Source organism: Anarrhichthys ocellatus, unplaced genomic scaffold (assembly GCF_004355925.1).
Source record: "Anarrhichthys ocellatus isolate YVR2014 unplaced genomic scaffold, GSC_Weel_1.0 scaffold53, whole genome shotgun sequence".
Taxonomy (NCBI): Eukaryota; Metazoa; Chordata; class Actinopteri; order Perciformes; family Anarhichadidae; genus Anarrhichthys; species Anarrhichthys ocellatus.
The window spans coordinates 1,388,219-1,411,485 of NW_022280083.1; the positions used below are offsets into that span (position 1 = coordinate 1,388,219).

General features: G+C 41.6%; 1 protein-coding gene across 1 annotated transcript in view; it reads left to right on the top strand.

Annotated features, from left to right (window-relative positions):
• The window catches only part of rasgef1ba (RasGEF domain family, member 1Ba), a 109,626-nt gene that overhangs the window by 6,907 nt on the left and 79,452 nt on the right, over positions 1–23,267 (top strand). Inside the window, exons 2-3 of the mRNA XM_031870603.1 lie at positions 6,962–7,009; positions 17,322–17,375. Of these exons, the coding sequence (XP_031726463.1) occupies positions 6,962–7,009; positions 17,322–17,375 (102 nt within the window). The remainder of the gene's footprint in view (positions 1–6,961; positions 7,010–17,321; positions 17,376–23,267) is intronic.

The following is a 23,267-nucleotide window of genomic DNA, read 5'->3' on the forward strand; positions in this document are numbered from 1 at the left end:
AACAATGTCAGGACGACAGGAGAACCTCAATGCCGATAGGCTTTTCGGACATAGCGCTCGAGTTAGAATATTTCAACATACGTCCATCAGGGGGCGACTCCTCTGGTTGTATAGAAGTCTATGAGAAAATGACTCTACTTCTCTCTTGATTTATTACCTCAGTAAACATTGTAAACATGAGTTTATGGTCTCAATCTCTAGTTTCAAGTCTTCTTCAACACAGCATGATGTTCATTTAGTACATTATGGTCCATTTAGAGTCAAACAGACCATAAAGCAGGCGATGCTTTGTATGTAATCTCGTTGCGGTAAAAAATTCTTCGTGTTTGGTGTGAACACAGCAATAATTGATTGGTTTCATACCTCACATGGGGAGAAAAAAAACATGTACATTTTTTACTTTATTCTTCCTGGAACTGTGAAAAGATCCTTCCTTGTGAGCCTGGTACGAGGCCAGTTGCGGCAGAGACTTATTCAGCCGAATTGTCCCTTTTAGAGCAAGCTGTCAGTCAAACCCAACCTTTAATCAGAGAGGGTTTTTTTTTTTCCCCTTTCTGGCAGAGGAACAACCGTGTTGATGAATTCCGTTATCGGAGCCTCTTTTCCCTTCACGACAAACAGCTGTGCTTCCTCTAAACGTGCCAAAGCACAAGAGCGACCAGCTTTCCCATTATCCACAGCCGCTGGTGATCAAGTGTCGACCCCCACGGCTGAATGGTGAAGCCCATCCTGGAAGTCCCCGAGGAGCCAGTTTCACTAAACGGCTGCTAAATACCGACTCGTAGAAAACTGTTCAGAAGTCAACCAAAGCAAATCTCCAAAAACTTTGCTTTAAAATGCTAATTTGACTTCTTATAATGCGAGTCTTAGAGGCAGTTTAGAAAATGATTGTTCCATTAAGAGGATATTAAAGAGCTGAAGAGAATTATCTTTTAAGAAATGATTGACGTGATTGGCAGATCTCTCAGGCTGTCACTGTGGCCGACCTCCGCTTCAGACAGGAGTCACCGTCTCTGTCAGATTTGGATTTTCTGCCTGAAAAAACAACAAAGATTGGAGCATTTGGAAAACCCAAATCCAGGGTTAGAATAAAGTTGTGATTGACAGGCCTCTACCACAGAGTTGTCCGTGTTATTGTCTTACAACGTTAACCCTTTCACAGTGTGTTTTCAGATCATGAAAGTTCATCGTAGGGTTTTTGGTTGCCTAAAAATGCTGTATGAAGTAAACCAGTGAGTGAAGTCACGGTGACTACAGTACGTCCGTTTCTATTAAAGTCTACGTCTGGCATTCAGTGTTATCTCGGTCGTCTTGAAGCAAAACAATGTTATTGACTGGCTTTCTTTCTTTTACATTTTTTGATGGCAATGCGTTGTCATGTCATGATGGAGTTCTCCGTTCATAGCTGTGCACACAGGCGACATCAGTTAAGCTCCTGAGGGTTCAGTGCTTTAGGTTGGAGATTTGGACCAATGTCACCAGCGCTGCATGAAGAAGTTTGTCACAAATTGTGACGTAATATATCAACATGCATAACAAGAAACTGTGTAAAAACGAGTCGTTGGTGAGATACTTTCTCATAGACGCTCACAGTCTCATGATGCTGCCTCAATAAATCATAACGGGGATAAAAACAACTTACTGTGGCGGGTTTAGTTTGGAGGAAATTAGCTTCCACAGAAGTCACATTCTATATTCCTCTGTTGGTACATGATGATGGATGAGCTCCACATTTGTTGCTGGTACTTCAGCTTAAGCTCCAGAAAAGGATCTCCCTGTGGATGCACAGTCTACATGTAGTGGAACTTGTCCATGTTTTTACCCCTCTGGTGGTTTAACCACAGGGGGGCGGTGTGCAACATATAACCAGCTCACTGGTTATCTGTCAGCAGGTGGTCCAGAGAGGGAGAAGGTGATGGACTGTGATTTCTCCACTGACTCTCAGAGGAGCACAGTACATGTTGTTACTTACGGTCATTTCCATGTATTGTTATTGACAAAAACAACAATTTAGGATGCTTTAAGAACATCAGCTGTTGTAGAGTCATGCAGCAAACTGTGTTTCCAAGGAGATGTTGCCCTGTCGTGTTTGTTGAGTTCAGGGTTGTTGCTTTCACTGAAAATATATCACCGCTATTGCATCGCTGGCTCCAAACCGGTGCTTTATAATAAGCAAAATGTTCTGATGCTGTGGAAAATCTAGCCTTTTGTCAGCTGGCCTTGCAGAGCCCTTTTTTATCAGTGTGAACATTACAGGGGAGGGGATAAGGAGAGGAGGGAAGGAAGCACTGGGAGTCGGCCGTGGCGGTGTTTCTGCAGGGAACTGCGTGATGGGGAGTTTCACACAGCGGTTTGTGGGCGTCAGCAGCTGTCGGTCATTGTGTGTGCCGTTGGTTCAGGCAGTGCCTTGCTCAACAGCATGAATGTTTCGTTCATTTGACCTTCCTGCAAAGGATTCGATTAGAGACTTTTTGTAAGTATATATAACTATATATGTGCTCTTATACCTCTGTCTTTGTGAGGAGACTTGGTGACTGTGGAAAGCAGGAAGTGCCATTAAACGCCTCTATTTTCACACATTTTATGTAAAAAATTACACAATTTTTATAAGTAACTTTAAAAGAGGAGGTAAGGTGATCATATTCTCAGGCAAATCAATATTTTACGAACTGTACAATTCTCAATCATCAGTGAAGTGTCCTCATCAGTGATAGAACCCAATACTTATATTTACACTACAGTCATTAGAAGAGGTCATTTTAAAAGACAATGAAGACGGTCAAGGTGATAATATTATCAGGAAAATTACCATCACAGATCACATCCTATCAATGCAGACACTTGCTGCACTTGCAAGGCTTTGGTCTGGCTTTACTCTTGACTTTTCCTGGTTTTACTGGCTATGCAGAACAGAAGAAGGGGCTCATTACCATAAGGAATAAAGTCCACATGTAAAGCGGCGTAAGAAGCTGCGCTTTTTTGGTTTTAAACGCCACAAAAAGCTGCATTTTTAACATATATCATGTAAAAATTAGAGGCAAGTATTGGCGGTTTCGACACAGACAAGTTTATTTATATGGAACAATTCAGCATCAAAGCATCAAAAGACAAAGTGCAAAATAAACTCACTACAAAAGGTGTAAATAAAAGTCAAAACGGTCATTTAAGAGCCAAGCGATCCGAATATAAAAACAAGCTAAAATGGAATTATTCCAGTGCAGTGTAAGAAGTTAATGATTGGTGGAGCTTTTAAGTTTGCTTTGATGTTTTTGAATCAGTTCTGCAGCTCAAGTTTAAAAGAGAAGTTGGAGAGACAAAGTGTCACATGCTAAAAAAGAAACAAACCCACGTACAGAAGGTGGGAACATCTCTCCACTGTTCAATAGTTGCACTGTAAATATTAGGCGACCTGATGGAGTGAGGCAGATCTGGTTTCGGAGGACACTCCGGTAGATTTCTGCTCCCGGTACCAGCATGCATTCTAACTCTGTGCAAATATGCTTTTGGCTGCTGTTTGATTCCAGGAGACACATTCACATGAATAGCAATGAGACGCTCTGGATGCGCTCTGCATTCAGGAAGAGGAGACCCCCTGCCATTCAAATGCACACAACAGTGTCTCATACACGCAGGCTCGTTGGCAGTCTCACATACACACACACACACACACACACACACACACGCGCGCACACGCACACACACAGTCACTGCTGATACGACTGCATACATACATTTGTACATGCAAACAGCAGCAGAGGGGGGGTCCCTTGTCAATATGTGCATGTTAATGGGTCGAGTTCAGACAATCGGAATATTTGAGTGTTGTGCAGAGATTCAAGGTTAAGAGGAGTGTCGAGCAAAACAACAACTTTCACTCACACTTTCTTGTGACCCACTGTGTATGTGTGTTTATACTATATGTATGTATGTATGTATGTGTATGTATGTATGTATATATATACACATAGGTGTATATATATATGTGTGTGTATATGTATGTATATGTGTATATGTATATATGTATATGTGTGTATATACAGTATGTGTGTGGGTGTATAACCCATCATAATGTAATTGAATGGAACCTCGGTACGTTAGCCGTTAGCGCTGCTGCTAAAGTTACCAGCTTTCTTTCCTCCTGTGAGTTTCAACACAGATTTGTTGTTCACTACGTAACGTTATAACTGTACAGAACACGGATCAACGGTCCGTTACACCACTGGAGGCAGTGCAGTCTGCACAGAACCTGGTTTTAATTTGTATTTATACATCATTTGTTGCGTTATTAATGAATATAAATCACACATTTTGAACCCTTTGCGTTATTCGTTCATCACAGTACTGTCAGGTAGAGTGTAATGTCATCACCAGGGCTGAGCTGGTGCTGCAGCTGCTGTCCAGATGGATCGTCCTCCCGTTGTTGAACTTGCCAAGTTCAAACTCCCAAGTGTGCGAGTACAAACGGGACATACTCTCCTTCTGTAGAAGTATAACAGCAGGATGACCTACAGCTGTATCACCACAACACCGACTTTTATCCACTTTGTCTCGTTCCGTCAATAAATCCATGTGAGCAGACTGCATCTGAGCCGTTGATGCTGTTAGTCAACACTGTTAGAAGGTTGCAGAGTTGACCGTAACCTGTTAGCAGGGTTAAGGCCCCACCCCCAGGACCGCTGTGACCCCTCCGACGCCTCGTACCTCATTACTACAGGATGTGTGACCTGCAAACACTCCGTCTCACTCTCTCTCACACATTTCTGAATCTGACCTTCACACATGAGTGTGTGACCCACTGAACCGGCGGGGGGGTTCAGCAGTGAGGGGTTGCCGGGGTCGCCGCCGACCGGGACGAGTTGAGCAGATAGGATCGGTTGATTGACGAGCCGAGGTTCATTTTTAATGAGAGAGAGAGAGAGAGAGAGAGAGAGGTCACGGGACTGATAGACTGATTTGAACGTGTTCAGCACATTTTCACTGTCAATTACTCATTTTTTTTTTTCTGACGTTTTTTTCTCTAAAATGAAGATTCATATATTAAGAAGTAAGGCAATCTAAAGGTTAGAAAAAATAACGTAATGTAAATAATAATGTTTGTTGTGTTACTTAATAAAGATTTCAAATAGTTTTTGTAGAAAGTCTCGTGTGGTCGTGTGCTCATATTGAGGGATCTGGAGTTCCCCCGCTGTGAAATCAATAAGTGCTTAAAGAGATAATTCCCCTGTTTAGAAGTGGGGCTGTGTGTGTGAGGTGCTTCTACACAGTCAGTGTATTACTACAGTAGTACCAGCACGGGAGCAAAGCCACGTATTTCAGACAAATAAAAGAATCGATATCAGTTTAAGTGTTCGCCATGTTTAGAATATCTTCACCTCTTGCAGATATAGCAGATATCCTTCTGTCTCTCTGTCTTTCTTTCTGTCTCTCTCTTTCTTTTTCTCCTGCCTTCCTTTCTCCCTGTCTCTCTGTCTGTCTCTCTTCTTGTCTCTCTGTCTGTCTCTCTTCCTTTCTGTCTTTCTTTGATTGTAGAAACCAATCTAGGAACTCCAGGAACGTGTTCCACCTTTTCATGAAAGACCCCCCCGTCATGATAATAAAACTCACTGAGGTAGAAAAGAATCTCTTTGTATCAGAAGGTAAATAGATTTTCCATCAACCACCTCTGGGATGAAATTAATCACCTCCATCCAGCCGTCGACCCCGTCAGCTGAGCGCTGCTGCAGCAGAAATGGTGGCAGTATACGACCACCTGCTCAACTGTCACCTTCACTGCCCCCCCCCCCCCACTCCCCCTTTATACCCTCCGTCACCCCAATCTCACATAAACTCCCCCTCAAACCACCCAAAAATCTCCAGATGGTGCAGCTCGTAAAATAAAAGGTTTACTGCTGCTTCCTGGTTTTTCTCAATCTGGATCAAATCATATCTTTGTCGGGGTAGAAGAAGAGGTGTGTGTGTGTGTGTGTGTGTGTGTGTGTGTGTGTGTTTGAATGTGTGCATAAAGGAGGTGTTCTTGAGCATGTGTGTGTGTGTGTGTGGGCAGTAGTGTTTGTGTTTGCTATTGTGTGTCTGTGTGTGTGAGCTGCATGTAGAATCTTAGAATCTCTAGATCAAAACATGTCTTTCTAGTGTTCAGAGTGTGTGTGTGTGTGTGTGTGTCAGTGTCTCCATGTGGGAGTTCATTATTCATTCATGTTTTTTCTTTGTAATAACTCCTTTGCGAGCTTCTTAAAGAGACATCGTGATCCGTTGTTTTCTCGTCTCCTCCGTGAACGCTTTCTTTAGACTCCTCCTAATGGCTCCATTCGTCTTAATGCTGGCACTTTAATGCAGCATTTAGATGATGTTAATGCAACCAAACAACTTCAGCATGAAGCCAAATTATCTGTTGTAATGTGTGGAAAATAAAAGGCTTTGTACTCCTCAGATGTTATTTGGTTTTCTTGAAGTCGGTGACAAATTGTGTGAAGTTGCAGGGTCAACAATGTCCTACAATAATAATAATAATAGTAATGTGTACCAGGGCTAAGTCCTTACCACAGAGTCCCCGGTTCGAATCCAACCCGTGGCTCTTTGCTGCATGTTTTCCTCTTTCTTCCCTTCCATGTATATCCGTCCTTTCTCTAATAAAGACCAAATGGCCAAAATATATATCTTTAGAAATGATCATAATAGTAATAATTAAGTTTATTCGTATAATAAGATGCTGTACACAAAACAAGTCTAAAATAAAGGCAGAAACCAGTTAAATAAGGACGCTGGCTTTATTTTTGTTGATATATTTGTATTGAACTGCTTTTTTTATTACATCACCAACTGTCAACATCGTGTCAATGCTGAGTTCTAGAGTAGTATTTTGCCAAAAGAAGTATTGTAAATATCCGTTGACATTCATTCAATAACGACCCTGTCCTTGGTGTTCCACCATAACAGTTCTGTCTCCTCTCTGCCCTCCTCTCAGTGCCAGAGCCAACCCCTCCTCGGGCTGAGGCCGTCCTCCAAACAGCGGGTAGGAAAACACTCTCAAACACCTTAAATGACTTCCTGTTTCTGTTTGTCCTCCACGCTGAAGGAACAGGACGTACACACTACACACACACACACACACACACACACACACACACACCACATGATATCTGAGATGGAGCAGACTGGAAGTCTGTGTTGCTGCGACGTCAGAGAGGATTTACACGGAGCATTACACGTCTACACCTTATAAATAAAGTGTTTTTGAATTGAGCCAGAGCCTTGCAGGGACAACAACAATGTTAAGGGTGGAATTATTCGTTTCACACCGCCTGATTGGCTGATTGTTTTCTTGACAGTTCACAGCCGGAAGATGGATTCAACAGTTATTAAGCTGTTGAAATGATGCTAAGTTCTCCTCTCTACTATCGCACGGTCCTGTGGATGATCTGCTGGCTTTCACACCACAAACAAACCGTAACAAGATCCACCTTCTCAGGGTCTATTTCTTGATGATATCCTACGAAAAGTTAGTCCTTACCTACGAAACCGCCAGCAACACCTTTCAATTTAGGAAAAGATCGTCTTTTAAAATAATAATTCACCTTAAAATAATAACTTATATGTGCATTTATTAAAAGATTTTGGTTATGAAACTCGTGCACAGCCCAAATCTGACCAAAGATACCTGATATGTAAGGTAGCTGTCTGTTAACCACTCTGAGAAATGAAGTGTGTGTGTGTGTGTGTGTGTGTGTGTGGAAGACCTCATGAGGTCAGCAGGGACAGTGAGCAACAGCTTGCACGTCTTTGAAGATGGTATAGCACACATTTACACACACACTTCCACACACACACTTCCCGCTCAGGACCGAACACTGGAGGCCACTGCTTTGATCTTCTCTGTGTTTGACTGCCTTCCTCCCCCCTTTCTCTCTCTCTCCTCTCACCCTTTTCTTGTTCAGTGTCATCCCCTTCATCTGTAGGATCATGTAACTGGATTCAGAATACTTTCATTAGCACAAAAAGAGGATTCTCACACTTTGAAAGCATTTCTAAAAACATCATTTTAATTAGTCACGTGATCCGTACAGCCCGTCTTCCCCGTGCCGCTCGGCTAATCGCTGTCTGTCTGAGAATGCAGCCAAAACACATCTTTCATCTCGCACTCTCTCCTGATTCCCTCTGTCCGTCTAGTGAGCGCTAAACAAACCCGAGTGACTCTGTAGTTTCACTGTGAGGTCGCTGGGCGTTGAGGGTTTCGTTGAGGTGTCTGTAGCTCAGTCGCCCTCATCCAGGATCAAAGCAGAGGAAAAGACGATCATTTGAGAAACGTGAGGTCAGAGCTGGGCTTCTCTGGTCAGGTCTGCTGAAACCACAGGAGTGCTGCTGACACGGGGAGGCAGGAGATGAGTCTTTTGAAGCTGCTTCTCCTGTGCAAAGTAAACAATATGGTTAGATGTTAGATCGTGCAGCCTGACTTCAAACATCAACTTAAGCGTCAACTGCTTAAAGGGATACTTCACCCAACAAAAATGACCATTTGTATTTCAATTACTCCCCCTGTGTTACCTTGAATTCTTGAAAAGAAAGCTTTGTTTTTATGTCTCTGCACCAGCAACAGCTGTGGTCTTCAAATAAAACACAAACGTCCACCTGGACTCAAGGATGATATTGTTATAAGTGTGACCTCATGTCCGTCCTTCATCCTCGTGATAATCTCAGGAACCTTGAGAGGAATTTCTTCAAACTTCGCACAAACATCCGCTTGGAATAAAGGATGACTTGGATTGTACCGCACTGAGCTGTGTGAGAGTCTGTAAACGGATGCTTTGATGTCGTTTTACTATTGTTAAATGCGACCGCCATTCACCTCAATTCATCAAGACATTTCTCTGTTCTTTGATTCTTCGTTCACTATTCTTCAAGAACTCAAGGTAACACAGGGTGAGTAATTGATATACTGATGGTCCTTTAAGGATAAGTCCTTCTAAGTCCTGTGAAATTCTATATTTTTCCCATTGTCAACAAACCCATGAAATGACTAAAGCCAAATATGAATTCAGCATCATCATTGTCCAAAAACTATTGAAGAGGCTGTTTTAGGATATTCTGTAGCCTTTTTAAAAAAGAAATATAAGTATATATTTGTGACACGTTTTAAAGAGTTTCAACATTCTTTACATAAATGACAGTGCTGGCTTTCACATTCCAGTCATGTGGTTCAGATGTGTATGTAACTAATGGCTATTCTCACGATGAAACGCCTCGAGGTTACACGGAATTGGGCTCAGTGTTTTCACGTCGGTCAGATTGGACCGCCGTAACGGTTGTCAAAGACATAATGGAAGCACAGATCAGAGAAGATTGCTTTGTCCTCTTGTATGTAATGAAATTGACTTTGCATCGCTCGGATGTGGGCGTTCGCATCGTACGCAGGCTTTTGTTACGCTGCAGGCCTCGGGTTTGATTCATAAGCCACACAGCTGATAATTGAACTGAAAGGAATAAGAACTTCAAATGTGAGCTCTACAGATGATGCAAAGAAGCTGCATTGCTTCATTAAAAGGCCTCAGGCCAAAGAAGAGTGAAACAATAACACAACAGAAGCCAAATTACATTCAATTCAATCTTTCCATTTATTTATATGTCAATTAGTAACAGAAGTTATCTCGAGACACTTTCCATATAGAGCGGGTCTGAACCGTACGTAGAATCAGCCTTTTAACAGGTAGAACACACGGGGGTCTGGGTGGGTCGCCATCTGCCTCCACCGGTCGGTCTCAACGTGTGAGTTTAAACACATAGAAACAACTAAAAGGATGAATATGAAGTAAAGACATAGCAAATAGAAAATGGCCCAATAAAAGGAGACAATTACAACTAAAAGATAGATCGTCACATAGATACACTACTGTTACTGTTCCGCTCTAAAGATGATGGCTTCACGGCTGTTGGAGAATTCTCCAGGCGATAAATATGAATCAGCTCATGAGGACCAACCGCTACGAACCCACAAAGCTAAAGTCGGCTGAAAACATTTGGTGGGAAAAGAACATTTTTCACACCAATGTCCTGGGTCAATATCACAAGACTCCTCTTCTGGTTCAGGCTGTAGTGTTTTAGTCAGAAGGGGACATGTGTAATACAAATCATTATCAGGACAGCTGTAGCTATGTTAGCTATGTTTGTCTCGACACAAACTTGTTTTTCTTCAGAAATCAACCCGTTCTCACTCCCAACTCCTCAAATACCGTAGGTTGTTTAGCGTCTTTATCGTAGTAGGTTTGTTGCGTAAGTAAACCGAAAAACTAAGTAAACCTACGATGGAAGTTTAGTTTGAGAAGAAACCGTCAAGATGTTGGATGCTGAAGGGACTGTGAGAAATGCAAAATGCATGATCGCATGAGAGATTTTATATATATGGTCGACTATAAGTTTTACAAGAAAACAAAAAAATATGTTCTTTGACAATTAGCAAATAGTTCTTTAAGGGAAAACAACCTTTTTTTTTTAATCTTCAGCTTCCATTAGACCAGCCTCTGTTGTGTATGTATATTAAGTATACACACATACTACTCCACAGGGTGACCCTCTTCTCCCTCAGCGTTGACGAATCTGCTTTCTGCTGAGGCCTGATTCCATTTTGATTTCCTCCCAGACAGACAGTATATATGCACGCCATCTCCGCTTTAAAGCCCACAGGATTATTTTTCAATTGAAACATTGTGTAGTCAGCGTTGTTTTCCTTTTTCATAGCACAAGGTAAACACTTTCTGTTCTGATTACGATTCGTCTGAAAGAGCTGATGCTCAGTCCGTGGTGTTGTTTCAGGCTGAGCCCGTAGAGGGCATTAAGAGCAGCAGAGAGACCAGCAGCACTTTAATAATTAGATTAGATTTGAATTAAACGTGCAAAGTTTGAGCAACATACTGTATTTCTGCCGTTGTTTTTAGCTGTTGCATCTGTTTCTGGTCATTCGGTCGTTGTTTTTATGCAAACTCATTCCTTTCATCCAGTTTTTCTTTTAAACAATTGCTCAAAGATTTTTGAACTGATGTTGTTTGAAGTCTATTATCTTTATTCATCTTTAGAGACCGTAACGAGAGCATTACAAATGGAATTACTGCCGACATGAAATCAGTTCATTTCAATAATAATGTTGATTTTATGAAGAGAATACCTTTATCTGCTCTTTGTTTTTAACAATCGGTTAGTAAAAAATTATGTTTTTTGTGTTTAAGTTGTGTAAGTCTTTTGTTTTAAATAAACATGCCATTCTTAGCCTTTACAGAAATCACACTAAATGGCAAATGAAATGTACAGTAGTCGACCTGTGACCGATGTCAAAATAACACAACTGTCTATAAATACACGATCACTCAGCAGCCGCGTGGCCTGATTCACTCGTGACCTGGTTCATGCTGAATGACAGACCGAGTCACATGTTCCACAAGTCTCTTCAAACTGGGGCAGGGGCAGCTGTCCAAAGATTACATCAACTTTGGCCTAGTCCTGTAACAACATCACATGACGCCCTCTCAGGGCTCAACATATTGTACAGGTAGCGCACAAGTATCGGACAAAAGACAACAGTCGGTCCTGACGGGTTCAGTTATAGTTGAAGAAAATCGTGACCCAAAATGGCTTTGGGATAATCTGAAGATTTAAATTCATTCAGTGGCAGCATAAATGGAGCCTCAGAGACATGCGGTATATTTGGGGATTTTAAAATGGAGATTTTGTGTACTCTTGACCTAATCCGTGCTGGCACAGGCTGCCCGTTTCTCTCCGAGATGGTCGTGGTTGTGTAAGCTGAAGTTCCTTTGTAGTGAACGGTCCTCCAGATTCTTGTCTAAATCTGTACTGAACAGCTTGGCCTCCAAACATTCTTACACAATAGCTTTTTTTTCCTATGTATCATAAAGCTGTTGGAGCAGCTGAGGTTTAAACATTTGACTAATATTTGATAGTTTGAATCAGAATGAACAAACCGGATGTCACTAATTTTAAGAAAAAAAAATCATATTTCATTCAAAACTCAAGGGGCTTTGAAAGGTTAGAAGACCTCTAGGCATCTATTAAAACTGCGGATGCACCAACTTCTTCAGTCCCGATACCAACACCGATACCTCGGCTTTAGATATCGGCCAATATGGAGTACTGATCCGAGACCAGGGTTTAGATTATAAGCTGTATGTCTCACTGTGTGGGATCATTCTCTTATCTGTAAAGACATTGCTTTACCAACTTTTTAAAACACAATGTAACAAATAAATACATAGATATAAATGGACCAAATTGTTATTCATTAAAATAATGGTATTCGACAACAGAGCGCCCCATTGTAGCAGTACCCGATCCAGCTATTTGAGTATCGGACCGATATCTGGTACCAGTATCGGTATCGGTGCATCTCTAATTAAAACTGTGCTGAATTATGTTGAATTTTAAAGATTTTCACGCCTAGCTTATACAACCATTGTGCCAACAGCATTTAGATGATTACACATCAATATGTAGCAACTTCTGCAGAGTCTCATTGCAACAATTATTGGCAAAAGCTCTACTAAATTAATTAAAGTGGCAATAGACAACTTTTCAACCTTTCGCCCACCCATACCGTTTCCAAGTGGTATTATTGTTGATATTGTTATCAGTGAAGCCGATGCGTTAGTGTCTAAAAACCTGCATTCTCTCTAGTGTCCACCAGGGGGCGACTCCTCTGGTTGTATAGACGTCTATGAGAAAGTGACTCTACTTCTCTCTTGATTTATTACCTCAGTAAACATTGTAAACATGAGTTTATGGTCTCAATCTCTAGTTTCAAGTCTTCTTCAATACAGCATGATGTTCATTTAGTACATTATGGTCCATTTAGAGTCAAACAGACCATAAAGCAGGGGATGCTTTAGGGCGGGGCTAATGTGATTGACAGGTCTCTACCAGAGACGTATACAGCGTCTTTATGTCACTCCTCAGTCCAAATATAGTCACTTCTGTTCACTGGTTACAAAAAGTTAACATGGTGACAGACGTAATTCAACATGGTGACGGCCAAACTCGAGGCTTCAAAACATCAGCCCACAAACCAACGAGTGACGTCATGACGACTACGTCCACTTCTTTTATACAGTCTGTGGATCCTCTTCCTGTTTTGGCTGACGTACTCCCATGTTGTCGTACATAGAGCCTTCATTTACCCAGGAGATCGTACCCGATGGCAGACAGAACTGCATAGTGAAAGCAAAGCTTATAGGGAATCTTAACGCAGATGGTGTCATTATTCTACAGACATTACAAATGTGCAATAAACATTTACTTCATATGTTAAACCAAAAAAACTTGTTTATTGCCACTTTAAAAAGTGTTTTTTAATATATTCCCTTCATGGTTAGTGTAGATTTAATGGAGGAATCGGAAAACAACTGATTACTAATGTAATTGATGTGGACAACAGGACCAATAATTTTGGATAAAGAGAGGTCAGAGGGCTCAAAGGCTACGAGTCTCTGCTTGGTTGTAAACATTTTTACTTTACTGGGTCACCTCCAGTTCAGACCATCCCTTCCATCAAGATAATAACCCAGGCTTCATCGGATGCAGTAGATCAGAGGTCTCCCGGTGGTCATCCTCTATCAGCAGCTCTGTGGTGGTAGGATGTCACAGGTCAGAGGTTACAGGTAGCAGCACCGCTCTGAGGTCCAAGTCCCCAAAGCAATTATCTTATGGCTGCAGAGGAAAGTGCTGAGTGGTTCTCTGTACTATTTTTATTGCTTCCTTCCTTGAGTCAACCTTTCGTTGTCGTTCTTCATTTTACTGTCTCTCTCTCGTTAACCCCTCAACCTCAGGTGGCTTCTGAACATCTGTCTGCAGTAGCATTTTCACTATCTATTAATCTGACGCTACCTTTTCATATTAATTGATACTAGTTTAGTCTATGGAACTTAAAAAAAATACCCATCGCAACTTCACCGAGCCAAACATGATATCCTCAAAATCGTTTTTTGTTCCAAATACCAAAAAATATCTAGTTTACAATGATTTAGGACAAAGAACAGCAGGAAATGCTCTCATTTGAGAGGCTGGAATCAGAGAATATTGGAAGTGTTTTACTATTTCTGCTTGAAAAATGACTTAAACGGTTAATGGATTATCAAAATAGTTACCATATTATTCTATTTTTGGGGCTTTTATTGTATGTAAAGCACTTTATGAAAATAGTTTTTAGAAAAATGCTCCACAAATACAATAGTTAATGTAACACACAGCCAGTTCTCCTGGATGTGACGACTATACTTTCACCAGCTCGACATCTTCTTTCTGCACAAAATAGAAGGAAATATTTTGTAATGATTAAACATTTGCTAATTACTGCATGCGGCTGAATGTGAAACACATCGTAGGTGGCACAGAAACTCCACACTCTGCTCCATAATGGTGTTAATGGATTTGGTCCTCAAAGAGGATTATTTGGTATTCGGCTGTTTATGGACGCCCTGCCAGTATAGCTGCAGTCTGAATAAAATAACCTTGTGACTTTTTCTTGCACCGGTCCTCACAAAAAAAAAAAGGAACACTGAACTGATGACCTGCACAATCTGTTCTTTCTTTTCAATTAGTCTCTGCACTACCACATGAATGATTCATAGAACCCGGCCTGAGCCTGTATTAATAACTAATAAGGATAAGTGATATCAGGGAACAGCGTGTGCTCGGGCACGGCAGAGGGTCAGAAAGGTCCCAGATTACACGAGACAGAAATGTAGGAGGCCGTCTGAACAAGAGATCGAATGGACCAGTTCTGCTGGTTATTATCCGAGCGGCTTGTAAATTATACCGGTCATTTCGGGCCTTATTCATGCCGGCATGGTCTGCCACAGCTCCGTGTAACGGCTCGTGCAGGAAACTGCGTTCGGCTGTCGTGAAGTACGAGTTGGTCTCTTGATCCTGTTTAGATAATACAAGCGGCTCGCAACCTCCAGGATTTAATCGTTTGAAACCCTCTTTTTCGCTAATGTGGTTTAAGAGGATTTCCTCTATACGTTATTATGGAATCAGGCAAGTCTTTTCCTGAGAAGAGATAAGCTCCTTCTTTTTTTTGTTGTTGTATTATCTCAGCATCATATGTTTGACTCTTTAACACACAAACAAATACTCACACATACCGACACTAAATTAACTCACATGCTACCTCTACCCAAAAGGGGAACGATGCAATGTCCATCGTGGCGACATCAAAGTGGCCTTTCCCATCGATTGCCCGGTTCTGTGTCACAGAGAAACAGGTTGGCTAATAGGGCTGCATTATGCAACAGCATGCAGCTGTAGGCTTTTACGCATAAATCCCTGACAGTGCTCAATTTGAGGAGATTAAAGTTGAGCGAACGCCCACCCCGACAGCGGCACATGGTGGGCACCGCGGGGTCAGTATCAGTTTTTCTACACTCTGCCTGGACGACAGTATCTGGGAGATACTGAGTTTACAGTTTTTAATATTAAAAAAGGCATAAATAACAGGACTGAGATACTATAGAGGGTTGTACCTGTTTTTATTTCTCTGCAGCTCGTTCAGTGATTCATTTGTAAAACTCAAGAGTTGTGGGCGCTAATCACAAGAGAGCTGAATCAACAGTCTGTAAAATCACTTCTGTTTGCTCTCCATAATTCCTATTTGTTTATAGTCTCATCTCGTCGCCTCTGAACGCTGCGACAAACACGGTTAATGACATGCTCGGCTCACAGAGCTTCGCCTTGCTTCTTTTTAATCCAGTCACCTCTCTGCATGTAGAGACTGTGTGCCAACACCCTGAGACCTGGCTTTGTTCTGTGTTGGGTCGTCGTCTGACTTGCAAAGAGAAGCACTTATTTCTGCTCCGTCGGCTCTTTCTGTATTTAGAAACGCAACTTTGATTAGCGCGCACGTGCCGCACCGGCATCCAGGTCCACATTAAACTCACGTGGCTACGATTACTCTCGGTAAAGGCACCTGTCCCCGCCGCAATAAATTTGGATTTTTTTATTAGCGTCATTATTTTCTCCCCCATGGCCGACAGTTTGCTCTCGCCACAATGCCCACAGCTCAGCAGCTTTCTGCTCGGTCAATGCTTCTTGCCAAAAGATTTATTTGTTCTACCTCGTTGGATCACTTGTGTCCGACGGACTCGGCTGAGACGGGAGCGACCGTTGTTCGGTAGAGGGACGATAATATACGGCTTTGTACTGTGGAAGAGGTCGGGGCACAACAGAGACAGGTCACACTGTGTTCCCATCGCCGCTCGTGGAATTATGTGTTGGCATTCATTACATGTCTTAGATAAATTGAGTTACAGCCAAAGACCGGGTACACTGACAAACACACAGCGACAAACTCCACATCAGGGGGGAGGTCGTGTCCAGTGTGACGCCAGAAGTTGACTAATTAGTCCGAGTAACTTCTCTTCTGTAGTTTTTTGAACCCAAACCAAAATGTTTTCCAAACCACAACTCTGTAGTTTTGTTGGCAAAACCTAACCAAGCATTTTCCTGTGAAGACTGAAGTTTATTTTGAAGCGATTGTATGAACGCAACCAGCTGAAATCAACATTCGTTGGAGAAAGCACAAAAAAAGGAGGAGTAAGTATTTGTAAGATGATTTTTCTCAAAGCGAGTCACAGTAATGAATAGAAACGGGGCGTTGGACAAACAGTCAGAGCTGCGTTGTTCCCGGCCAGTTAGTACACGTTTTTCATGGACATAATGCGCAAAATATTCAAATAACGCAAATGTGTTTTTGTAGAATGATTATTGAAATGATCAAAAGAGCCCTGGTGATGTTTCAGCTTGCTGGATTGAGTTTTGTCTCAAGAATGTGGTCATGTTGTACAGATTACATTCACATCTGGATCACAGAAGGATCCAGATGCTTTGACGTGCAAAAAAAGAGTGTTTTGGGGTGGACACCTGTCAATCAAGGCCTTGGACAACATTAGTGACAGGCATCCAAGACTTTCCCTCCATCCAGCCTCAAGGCAGATTTTGTTTGTGTAATTTTAAAGGAACTTGGACTTGCTGTGTTTTCCCTCTTCACCACAAAGCCTCATCACTTCTATGGCCTATTGGGGGATTTCCCAGGATGTACAGTGAGCAGAAACCTCAGCAAGTCCCTTTAATAACCCTAATGTGTTGTATATCAGAATACTAAATCAAGCATGCTCCATCTACTTGGAGAATCAATAACTGTGTGATTTCCCGGCCTCATTGCATAAGATGAGCAGAATATACTCGATGTGTGAGAGGCTGAAAGTGTTGCTGATCAATACCAATGTGTTGGTGCATTCGTGAAAGTAACGGAACCTTTTCTTTCCTCTCTTCAGCCAACAATCTTTGGGACATTAACCAACGAGAGAGCGCTGTTTGACAACAGACTGGTGAGTCACCTCAACATGACCTTTTATTCTGTTTTTTACTGAATGATGATGGAAACGCAAACAAGGACGTTTGGGTCTTCAGGGGTGTTCGGGTGAAGTTGGGAATTAATTGAAAAACGGAAAGTAATGAGAATTTTAACTAACCCCAAATTCCCGAGGATAGAAATTCCCAGAAGCGGCAACAGATGTCTGTGTTACCGTGTGTGTGTATGTGTGTGTGTTTTCAGAGCTGAGTTTTCCCTCCAAATATGGTGGAATCTAAGTTTGTGTTCATACTAATACATTTCTTTTTAAATAATGTCCACCGTTCAATCATTTCCTTGCACGACAGATGGGGAAAATCTCGTCTCTTTGTCGACGATGTCACGTTTTTGATGGAACACAAAGACTTCCTCGGTCTCTGTGTTGTTGTGTGATGCGAATGGCGATGGCAGACGCCACAGAAAGCCAATTAACCGGCAACAAAGGAAATTATTAAGCTGCCTGGTTGTTTGCTTGGCTAGATCTACCGGAGGAGGGGAGTCTGTGGTGAGTCTGTGCCAACTGGCACTTGTCTTGTTTAATTACTTAGCCCCGCGGCACCCAATGAATCCGGCAGATTTATGGATTCGTCCATTTCCCATTCATTGGAAAGCATTAAAAGCGTCCCTTTATGTCTCCAAAGCTCCGCCAGATCTTTGAGCAGGATGCTCTGTCTATAGGCCTCTGTCTTTTCTCAGTCTGGTCTCAGTAATGGACTGCAGCAGGTGGGTGGGCGGTCCAGTGTTTGATTCACAGGTACATACATTCACTGGTCATGAAAACCCTTTTGAGAGTGTGAAGAACCAAACCTGGTCCAAAGCCAGACCGGATTATTGATGTTTGGTGGCGTTTGTTGGAATGTATCCACGTTTTTTTCAGCTGCCCTGAAGAGGAAAAGTCTGGCACACTAAGGCTTCATTAAGGTTCGGATTGTTGATTGTGAACCCAAAAGCCTCTGAGATACCGAAGTTCTACTAGGGATTGTTTTTTAATAGATTAAATGTACGATTATTTTTTCGATCAGTTGATTAATCTTTACAGCTAACTTAATGATTATTATAAAGATACATTTTTTAATTTAAAACAATCGATATACCCAAAATAAATATCAAAAGGTTCGATGATGCATGGTGTAACGCTATGTTGCCATAACAGCGGCGGTGCAGAAATTACTTTTATCATTGGGCGATGAAGAAACCTTTAGAAAATCAATGTTAAGTGACGACTACTAACAAACACACCCGTTGATACACCGTATACATCATTCTTTGGGACTAAAAGTAAAAAAGAGCTGCCAGCTTGACAAAGCTCTCTGGGATGCTTCTTCACAAATCACAAAATATTTAGTTTGAGAACTAATTCCATTTTGAATTTCCAGACTAGTGGCACAGAATACCATGAAAAATCCCAAATATTGATTTTAATGGCTACAATAATCATCTCTGAATCCCAAATTTGTAATTTTTACACATTGCTATTTTGACCTGCATGTCATAGTCATTTTAATCATTTGAAGGCTTTTTTTGTGAAGTAGTAAAAGCAAATCCAGTTAAAAAAAAGAGGCTAAACTAATCCTGATCCTCATCACCCCACTCTGCGTATGAGCACCCATTGGGGGGGTCACAAATCAGACTTTATAGGGTTCATGGGCTGAAGCTATTGAGAACCACCATGTGAGATAATACCAAGCGTTCTTTGTAGCTGGTTTAAGTCTTGCAGATAATCCACTCGGGGTTCATTTCACTTGTTCCTCCTGAAGAACTGTGAGGTTAGGTGAGGTTTTCTCTTCCTCTGACAGAAATCCCCTCTGGATTTTGTTTTTTTGCCTGGGCCTCAAAAGTGTGAAGGCACAGGTGGAACGGGTGCAGGCGCTGGCCGAGGATTATGCTAACATCGTGCATACCGAACAATGGCGCTCTCAGTGGGACGTGCAGCCAGAGGAGGCAGCCGCCATGATATCACCACAGCCGGCTTAACATCCATGCATCAGGGGGCTTTGTGGGATTAATCTAATAATGAAGCCAGAATTGCGCCTAAATCGAATTGATTTTTTTTCACCCGTATGGACATTGTACTCATCATTGTACAGCGGATAAATCCACCAATGCCGCTGCATTTGACTCCTCTATCGATGAACTAAGAGGTTTAATTGGGATGAACGCTATGTAAAGAAGAACAGGAATAAAAAGCCTTAATTTCACAAGATTTCCTCTGAGGTTCTCGATAACCGCTAACTCTTTGCTGCAACTGTAATTAATTTCATGACTGCTGTAATTTAATGAAAGATAATTTACTGCAGTAATTTGTCGACAGTCGCGTTGCTTGTTGGTTTTAATTAAAGACGAATAAACAGATGAATAAAACGGCACCAAATGGCTTGTAACGGATTGGGAGTCTTTGGCCGTTAATAAGGACGGGTTTCCCATGACAACGAAAGCAGGAGGCCGACCGAGGAACCAAATACTGTGAATTTTAATGAAGCTGAGGTTTCGGTATCACATTGAGTGTCTCCCATTAAGCCTGATGGTGGCTGTGTTTACAGTCCTCTGCTATTAAATTGGATAATTTATCTTTAAATAATGTGACTTCTCATGCGTAGGCTACTTTAGTTCTGAAAATGCCCATAATAGCTCGTTTCGCTTTACTTAAAGTGTAAAATCCAAAGATGTTTTGGTTTGCAATGATATAAAACAACAACCATCAAATCCTTACAGTAAAGAAGCATGTTGGTATTTTGGGAAATACAATTATTTGCTTTCTTTATTAGAGTAAGATGAGAATATCTATACCACTCTCGTGTCTGTGCATCGAGTATGAAGCAAGAAGCGGGAGGCGATTAGCCTAGCTTAGCATAAAGACTAGAAGTGAGTGGAAACTGCTAGCCTGGCGCTGTCCAAAGTTCAAAACAGATCTACCAACGCTTCTGAATGTCACTAATTAACACAATTCATCTTAATCCATACACAAATGTAGATTTATGGTTTTAGGCAGAGTTACGTCCGGGAACTATTTACGTATCGTCAACGCGAGGTTTGCAAATTGTCAATTCAAACCATTCTGTTTGTGTACAGATTCAACAAATAAGAGCTTTAGAAGCACTGGTAGGTTGTTTTTTTTTTTTACCTTTTGAAAAAGACTGGCTAGCTATTAACCCCTCCCTCTTCCAGTCTTTATGCTAAGCTAAGCTAAGCTAATAGCCTGCGGGCTCTAGCTCCCTGCTGAACATACAGATATTAAAGTGGTGTTGATCCTTTCATCTCACCCTCAATAATAAAGCAATTATGTTTGTTTCCCAAAACGGTGAACTATTCACGAATAGGAATTACGATTTATCGTGATTTCTTTTACTGAAATTCAGCCATTTAGCTGATCCTCATACTTGCAGCTGTTTACATCGGCCAGGTAGGATTCAGCATTTTGTGACGAATTCCTGTTGATAGACTCGACAAAGTCTGATTCAGGGAAGTTGGAAAATTTGTGATCTTTCAATTACAGGATGTTCTGTCTGACTGTGAGGCCAAAACATGTCAACATGTTCTCACTCGTTGCTCATTTGAGCATTTTGGTCTTTTCACCCTTTACTAATGTCCCAGACCCAGAGCATCCGTTGCATAACTCTAGACCATGAGAGGCACGATAAGTACGTGGCACACGAACGATGTGTGTTTAACTCTTAAAATGCAGGCCGCTTGCATAAGCCTGGTGTAAGGAGCACTGGTTATGTAAACGTGTTTCTCAAAAGAAGGCAGAAGCCAAAGTATGTTCCTTCAGAGGTCTGATCTTCCTCCAAGAACAGCAACCCACTGCTGGGAACGGGGACATGGGCCAAAACCAGAGTGCTGCATTTTTCCTCCTCGTCCATTTGTGTGTGTGTGTGTGTGTGTGTTTTGTAACATAGTTGGAAGCAGAAACGAGCCAAGAGTGCTAACGGAGTGTATTAAAGTACTGTAACTTTCAGCTAAAGGGATGCACCCGACATACTGGACCTCGTCCTGCATCGACCAGGAAGTCATGGTTACGACACTCTAACACCCTCTGTGTTTATATGCACCCAACTAAGCTAGTAATTGGTTTAATTTATGATTTTGAGTAATTCCAACTGTCATGGCCTCGGCAAGATTATTGTTATTGAACCAAAGGTTCAGTGTGTAGCATTTCGGTGGATCTATTAGCAGAAATGGACCATCATTTTCATGACTATGTTTTCATTAGTCACCTGAAACTTTGGCTTAGAATTAGCCCTTTGGGAGCGGGTTCTCTTGATGGAGTCTGCCATGTTGCACTGCCATGTTTCTGTGGTAGTCCAGAACAGACAAACCAAACACTTTCCCGAGAGAGAGCATTTGACGTTTTTACCTTACCTGAAGGCCACCGTAGTTCTCCGACATGCCTGTAAACATGAGTCTATGGTCTCAATCTCTAGTTTCAAGTCTTCTTCAATACAGCATGATGTTCATTTAGTACATTATGGTCCATTTAGAGTCCAATGGGTGACGTCACGATGACTACGTCCACTTCTTACATACAGTCTATGGTTGATACGACCAAATCATACACACTGTCCCCTTTAAATGGACGCCCCAGTGTGTTTTAGCTCCTAGCTTGAATACTTTGCTGACCATGTTTAAATGCATACTGTCTCAGAGTTCCAGGCAGTCATTTGTGTCCATTCATCATCATCATCATCATCTTCCGTTATCTCTCTGTTGAACTGTTGAACCTGATGAGCAGCACAGACAACGACAGCTATCTATCAAATACTTGAGAATGTTTTTTTGACACCCCACTGACATTTTCGGTCCAGTTGGAGATGTAATCCTGTTAGAGCCCACATGTGATGAGTGCCATTCGGAGGACAGATTATTACAAAGCCCCATACAGTACCACGAGTGCTGACATTTTCACATGGGTGGTCTCAGTGGGAATTGAACTCCCGACCCAGGCTGTGTCAGGGACAGGGCTCCACATGGCCCTGTTAAATTTATTATATTAATGGCAGATTATCAGAAATACAACGTGATGTCATCGGCTTTGCCCCAAAGTGTACTGTGCGGACACGTTATCATCCACTCTCGTCAATTAATAATCAATTAACATTACAGTATTGTTTTTAGTCTACAGTATTGCAGAAGGATGACATCATTTTTTCCTTCTTTATTCATTACTGCTCCTCATGACTCTGTCGTTTCAAACGTTTACTGCTTCCCTCTTTAAGATGATGAGGACAAGTACATTTTCTCTTCACTACATCCATCCAATAAACCTTTAAAACCACCACCTCTCTCTTTGACACACATTCATTCTCAATTATCCCAATTTGTTGCTGCATTAGTGGCTCTGACCACCAGTATGACTCCGTGTGACAACAACGTCATGTTACTGATGACTAAGGGGATTTTTACCTCTAAATAAATTGTCTTAAATCATCAAAGCTGGATGGCACTGATCTTGGTGATACAGTTTAAAATGCTTAAAGACAAAACTTGCTATTTTTAAATAATGATTTTATTATTTACACATCTCACAGCCTTGGTCTAAACATTAGATTTTTCTGGCAATGTTTGCCCTATAAAATCATATTCTGAAAATCGAGAGAAGATTCAGATTCAGAATACTTAAAAATAATGTTTTAGTAAATTTAAAATCTTTTTGTGAACAGATGTTATCTCCACCCACGGATTGAGAACTACCGTCTTAAAGAGACGGGTGCTAAAACGGAGCGTTTCAGACAGAGGGTGAATACAGGTATATTCTGCCAGACAGTATGAGAAAAATACAGGTAAAATGTTGTAGTTCAACTGAAAATGCGTTCGCCTGCCTGTTGCTGAAATACAGAATGTGCTTACATCACAATGTTAGATTCAGAAATAT